Source organism: Podarcis raffonei, chromosome W (genome assembly GCF_027172205.1).
Source record: "Podarcis raffonei isolate rPodRaf1 chromosome W, rPodRaf1.pri, whole genome shotgun sequence".
NCBI lineage: Eukaryota > Metazoa > Chordata > Lepidosauria > Squamata > Lacertidae > Podarcis > Podarcis raffonei.
The window spans coordinates 22,336,230-22,342,519 of record NC_070620.1 but is presented as its reverse complement, the minus strand read 5'-3'; the positions used below and the strand labels follow the sequence as shown (position 1 = coordinate 22,342,519).

The window sequence follows — 6,290 nt, the reverse complement described above, 5'->3', positions numbered from 1 at the left end:
AATCTCCTGGTAGACGGCTGCGTTGACCCTGGACTTAATGAAGCACAGTGGACCAACACCAGCTGATGGCATGGCTCCCAAAATCAACACAGACTGTGGGAACTTCACACTGGACTTCAAGCATCTGGCATTGTGTGCCTCCCCGTTCTTCCTCCAGACTCTGGGTCCTTGGTTTCCAAATGAGATGCAAAAGCTGTTCTTATCAGAAAAGAGATTTGCTCTATTTGCAGTCCTTATTTTGCTGATTTCATTTAATATTCTAATCATCACAATGATAACTAATAAAGGCTTGACATATCTCGCTTTGCATGTCATGAGTCTATCTCATATACTGTTGTTGTTTAGTCGTTTAGTCGTGTCCGGCTCTTCGTGACCCCCTGGACCAGAGCACGCCAGGCACTCCTGTCTTCCACTGCCTCCCGCAGTTTGGTCAAACTCATGCTGGTAGCTTTGACAACACTGTCCAACCATCTTGTCCTCTGTCGTCCCCTCCTCCTTGTGCCCTCCATCTTTCCCAACATCAGGGTCTTTTCCAGGGAGTCTTCTCTTCTCATGAGGTGGCCAAAGTATTGGAGCCTCAGCTTCAGGATCTGTCCTTCCAGTGAGCACTCAGGGCTGATTTCCTTCAGAATGGAGAGGTTTGATCTTCTTGCAGTCCATGGGACTCTTAAGAGTCTCCTCCAGCACCAGAATTCAAAAGCATCCATTCTTCGGCGATCAGCCTTCTTTATGGTCCAGCTCTCACCTTTTAAGCTGAATTCCTGAAATAAATGAACTTTTCCACGATATTCTAATTTTCCGAGTTTCACCTGTATACTGGCCACATTCACAAAACACATTTAAAACACTATTGTTTTAAATAGTCATGGCTTCCCTCCAAGAATCCTGGGAACTGATTTGCTAAGAGGGCTGAGAACCCCTTTTCTGCTCCCAGAGCAGTTTATCAATCCCTCTTCACAGGGAACTCTGGGAATTGTAGCTCTGTGAAGAGACTAGTGGGTCTTCTAACAACTCTCAGCACCCTTTGGTGGGAGCAGTGGTTGAGGCGAGAGAGCAGGCAGAGCTGCAGGCAACATGACCACCAGTCAGAAGCATCAGGACTTCATGGCTGAGCCCATGGGGGACAAGTCTCTTGGTACTTTAGCTGGCATTGGAGATGTACTTGGCAGGAAGCTGGAAGACAAAGGCTTTGACAAGGCATACGTGGTTCTGGGACAGTTCTTAGTGCTGAAGGACCTCTTCCGCGAGTGGCTGAAGGACACATGCGGTGCCAACGCCAAGCAATCCAGACTGTTATGGCTGCCTGAAGGAATGGTGTGATGCTTTCTTGTGATTGTTGGCCAAAGCCTGGTGGGTGCTGTGAGGGCTTTTGTAGTTGAATAGAGATTGTTGCTCCCCATCTCTCTCAGCACCTACTTCTTATAAACCTTCCAACATCTACACAAGCTGCTGAGGGCTATTGCTCCCAACACTGGGGTGGGGTGGGGTGAAGCCATGGCTGCCTTTTAATGTAACTGAATCTTTTTTCCTCCAGGGAGAGGATTGAGAAACATCAAATGTTCTAAACATCAAGTAGGTAGTTGTTTTTTACGTGGCTTTAATAGCACCCCCCCTCACTGTTAGGCCACCCAACTCCAGAACCAGACCTGCCTGCTAACAATAATGGAAGTTCCCCTACTATCTTTGTTTGAGCTCCAATTAGACTGAGATTTACCCGTCAATTCTGAAGACAAAAGATGTTATTAGGATTATTATTTTTGTGATTTCTCTCCAGTATTTGATCCCCGCTATAATTTTTATGCTACTCAGTTTATTGGCAAGAACCAAAAATCAGCTGTTAACTAAAACAACTCCTCTCAGCACCCTTAACAAACGGCAGCTCCCAGAATTCTTTGCAGAAAACCATTACCAGCTATCGCTTGTTCTTATCAGTAAACCCAAATAAACTAATGGACCCAAGTTAGTCATGTTCATTAATTTCAGTGTATCTACTCTGAGTAGGACTAGCATTGGCTACAGCCCATTGCTTATGAATGGATCACACAGAATTCAAGCACAAAAGGCAGGAGCAGATGTTTTATTGCAACCCATGGACTTATAAGGCAGCCTCTTGTGGCATACTGTTTTGCAGGAAGATTAATTTGTCAGTATGCAGCAACTTTAGACAGAATGCCTTCTTCCCAAGACAAAAGGGGAGGGGGAATCCTCAAACACTAAGTAACATCTCCTGCACCTTTGGAGCATCTCTGTAACAAGTAGATCTTGGTACCTTGTTTCACCCCGAAAATAAAACCATATTGATCATAACCGTGGTCACCTCCATCTTCGTGTGAGAAAGATGAGGAATATAGTGTGGTTGCCCCCCAAATCCATTTTGCTTCGAAGTCAGACTTTTCGTCCACTTAACTCAGTACAGTCCACTCTAAAGTAGGCGAAATTCTGCCACTGTCCACCAGACAATGGTGAACTCCTAATTCCTATCAACCTCAGCCACCCTATTTCAGTGGTCAGGGAGGATGAGAGCTATGATTCAGCACTGTCTGGAGGGCCACGGCTTCAGCACTCCTTGTCTACTCCAGGGATACAGGCAGCAAATGGTCATTTCCCAGGCTGGCAACTCAGAAGCATTTTTAACTGGCGATGTCAGCAGTTCAGCCTGGGACCTTCTGCATATCCAGTCTCTGCTCTTTCACTAATAATCTAGGGCCTCTCAGTTGTAAATAAACCCACTCTACAACCAACTCAAAGAAAAAAATAAAAAATGCTCAATTTCACTTCTGTTGCTGCACCCGTCAGCAAGGCTCAAGGTCTCTTTCACAAGTAAAAATGTCCATCTATGTTTATACAATGAAGCATGCAAAGTTAAAAACAAATATTTTATTAAGCACGGCAGCCTAGCAAGGTTGCACAAAAGAAACCATCAAGTAAGGAAGATCCCATCTTTGTAGGGAAAGCAAGACACTTGCTCTGCTTGGAGGAGGAACTCCATTTAAAACCTAGAGGAGAGAAGCTCAGTCTCTTCTGCTATTTCTAAACAGAGTTTGTTGGGCTCTTGAAACAAATTCCTGCTTTCTTCCAAAGCTCACAGGTACCAGGCACTGCCACTGTCCACCCTTTGGGCTCTAGAACTCAAAGTTCCCAAACTGAGATGAACGGTTGTTTGGTTTGGGCTGGGGTTTGTAGCCAATCCGGTCATGTATCATCTGCTCCCGGCTCTTATGATCAGTGCTGAGTCCCAGCGCACACTCAGCATCGCTGGCTCCCACCATGTCCACCTCCTCACGCTTCCTACGACTCTGTGGAAACAAATGGGAAGCATAATTAAAGAAAACTTCTCCAGGACAATCACATATGTGCCTCCTCCACCCATGACATGTTTTCTTTTTCAAATATAGCTGTAATGAATCTGATTCTTTGCTTTCAGATTTAAGACACTGCAAGCTGTCAAAAGGTTCTGCCACAGAAAGGGGCCAAACACCTTTACTCGTGAGTGCAGGGGGCTAACATGGAGGCGACCTCAAGCATAATTTGGCATTTAGATCTGCTACTGTGTACGCACAAACACACCTTCTTGCACAGGAATACAAGTAGCCATTTTATACCAAATTGGACCATTGTTTCATCTTGTTCAGTATTGCCTACTCTAACTAACAACAATATTGCAGGATTTCAGGCAGGGAGTCTCCCAGCCCTACCTGGGAGACTGAACTTCGGAGCTTCTGCATGCAAAGGAAATGCTTTACAGCTGAGCTTATGGTCATCGAACAAAACACAGGAAGCTGCCTTTTACAGAGTCAGACCATTGGATCCACTTAGCTCAGTGTTGTCCACCCTGTTTGGCAGCACTTCTCCACGGTTTCAGGCAGGAAGCCTCTTCCAGACTTACAGTGGTGCCTCGCAAGACGAAATTAATTCGTTCTGCGAGTTTTTTCTTCTTGCGAGTTTTTTGTCTTGCGAAGCACGGTTTCCCATAGGAATGCATTGAAAAATCAATTAATGTGTTCCTATGGAGACCGCTTGCCAGGCTGGTGGTGCGGAGAAGGGCTTTTCTCCCCACCGCAAGCCTTCAGGACAGGTACGGAAACAGAGAGGAAGGCGCGCAGCGCTTCTCCTCTGTTCCCGGGGCTTGCGGTGGGAGGAGGGTTTTTCCTCCCCACCGCCAACATTCAGAACAGCATTCTGAATGTTGGCGGTGGGAAGGAAAACCCTCCTCCCACCGCAAGTCTTCAGGACAGCCATCCGAAGGCTGGCGCGGGGAGAAGGTCTCCCCGCCCCACCGCCAGCCTTCGGAGCAGCCATCCGAAGGCTGGCGGCGGGAGGAGGTCTCTCCGCCCCGCCGCCAGCCTTCGGAGGAGGTCCGAGGACAGTGGGGAAGACGCGCTGCGCTTCCCCGCTGTCCCGTAGATTTCCCTATGGGCTTTCGTCTTGCGAAGGAAGCCCATAGGGAAATTCGTTTTGCGAAGCGCCTCCAAAACGGAAAACCCTTTCGTCTAGCGGGTTTTCCGTCTTGCGGGGCACCACTGTACTTGGGGATACTCACAATTGAACCTGGGACCTTCTCAATGCAAAGAAAACCCTTTGACACTGAGCTGCGACCTTTCCCCAGCCAACAACCTTTTATTAAAACAAGCAAATGGCAGACCTGAGGAGCCAGTGTTCTTTCTCCGTACTGTGCATAATTTTATAAGCTTGTTTGTGCATGTTCCACCCAAGTAAGAACAGTGGGGGGGGGGGACTGCGCCCAACTCCAGCGGGTGGCTCTACCTCACCGCCTGTTTACTATACTCGGTACCCTCCTGAGTGGGAGAGAGAAGACCGGGCCGGGCAGCTCAATAACAAACAGGATGGCTACTCCCCTTGTGAGGAGAAACAGGTTTTTAAAAAAGAAAAGAGAAAGCAAGGCCAAGACAATCTCTAAGCATGTGCAGAGTGCGCAAATAACAACACCGAAGAAAGGTGGGCAAGGAGCGCCTTGGCGTCCCGCAACCAACCACCCACTCACCCACCTCGAGTTCCTTGCGGGCGCCGTCGAACTCCTCGATGTCGTCTAGCTTCAATTCAACCCGCGTCGGTTTCCGCCGCAGCATCTTGCAAGCAGACCTTTCCCCACACCGCGGCTCTCTCGCGCGTGCGCAGCAGCTCCCTGCTCTTTTCTTCACCTGCACCTCTCGTTCAGACGCCGACGCCAGAGGCTCGATCCCACCACGCCCAACGTCGCCAGCCAGCAACCTGGAAGGTCTCGCTCCGCATAACCATGGAGCTCCAGGGAAGCTAGAGCGGCCCACTCTCCGGGATGGAATGGAAAGGCATCATTGGCTGTGGCGCTCTGCAAGGGCGGGGGAAGCCGCTGTGCCGGAAGTGTTTGTGGAGAGCCCGTTGCGTGTGATTCCCCCACTACAGAGCCCCGGTCTGAGAGCAGGGGTCGGGAAAGCGCCATGGCTGCGTCGCGGATCGCCGCGGTGAATAAGGCAGGGGGTTTGAAACTGGGATAGAATGTGGTTTCTTAGTTTAAAAAACGTGTATCTTTTCATAGAAATGATAAAATGAAAAATCTGTTTGAAAGACACCAGTGTCTACTTATTTACTGCAGTGACTAACGTAACCTCACGTCGGTAGTAAAAGTTTTTAGAGCGTAACGGATTGTATCCAACTAAAGCTCAATTCAAGGTTGGACTCATTTGAATTAATGAATATGACTCGCTTGCGGCTGTTAATTTCAGTGGCTCTCCTCTTTCAGTTGAGCTGAGTTGGGTGCAACTCAACGCTTCAGCTTCTGCCACAAAAGGCAAAATGTTATGCTTTAAGAGTTCTAATATTTCTGCTGCATTAAAGCAACAAGGCATTCTTTTGCCACCTTAAAGACTAACAAACGTTGTTGTTTCAAAACCACCTATTAGAGTGGACTTGTAGTCCATGAAAGTTTATGCCAGAATAAATATATATATGTTAGGATTGTATCCAGTGCTATCTCTACACAGAGCAGACCCACTGAAATGAATAAACATAACTAATTCAAGCCCATTAGTTTTATTGGGCCTACTCAGAGCAAGACATGGATTTCCTTTGCTTTTAAAGTACAGTGGTACCTCGGGTTAAGAACTTAATTCATTCTGGAGGTCCGTTCTTAACCTGAAACTGTTCTTAACCTGAGGTACCACTTTAGCTAATGGGGCCTCCTGCTGCCGCCGTGTGATTTCTGTTCTCACCCTGAAGCAAAGTTCTTAACCCGAGGTACTAGTTCTGGGTTAGCGGAGTCTGTAACCTGAAGCGTCTGTAACCTGAGGTACCAC

At 47.7% G+C, this 6,290-nt stretch overlaps 2 protein-coding genes across 2 annotated transcripts; one reads left to right on the top strand and one right to left on the bottom strand.

Moving 5' to 3' along the window:
* Positions 1–857: 857 nt before the first annotated feature.
* LOC128406023 (barrier-to-autointegration factor-like) lies at positions 858–1,729 on the top strand. The gene has a single exon (XM_053373077.1). It carries the CDS (start codon positions 1,075–1,077, stop codon positions 1,318–1,320), a length of 246 nt encoding a protein of 81 aa, XP_053229052.1. The 5' UTR covers positions 858–1,074; the 3' UTR covers positions 1,321–1,729.
* A 1,133-nt stretch (positions 1,730–2,862) lies between these two features.
* LOC128406022 (anaphase-promoting complex subunit CDC26-like) lies at positions 2,863–5,258 on the bottom strand. The gene is made up of 2 exons (XM_053373076.1): positions 5,007–5,258; positions 2,863–3,296 (listed from the first exon to the last, which is right to left on the bottom strand). Exons 1-2 carry the CDS (start codon positions 5,085–5,087, stop codon positions 3,123–3,125), a joined length of 255 nt encoding a protein of 84 aa, XP_053229051.1. The 5' UTR covers positions 5,088–5,258; the 3' UTR covers positions 2,863–3,122.
* Positions 5,259–6,290: the final 1,032 nt, after the last annotated feature.

What these genes read in the sequence shown, in the direction of transcription:
- LOC128406022 (XM_053373076.1), bottom strand. Translation starts at nt 5,087, where the DNA reads ATGCTGCGGCGGAAACCGACGCGGGTTGAATTGAAGCTAGACGACATC. An exon ending in GCGCCCGCAAGGAACTCGAG is followed by an intron (nt 3,297 to 5,006) that starts GTGGGTGAGTGG and finishes TTGTTTCCACAG; the next exon opens with AGTCGTAGGAAGCGTGAGGA.
- LOC128406023 (XM_053373077.1), top strand. Translation starts at nt 1,075, where the DNA reads ATGACCACCAGTCAGAAGCATCAGGACTTCATGGCTGAGCCCATGGGG.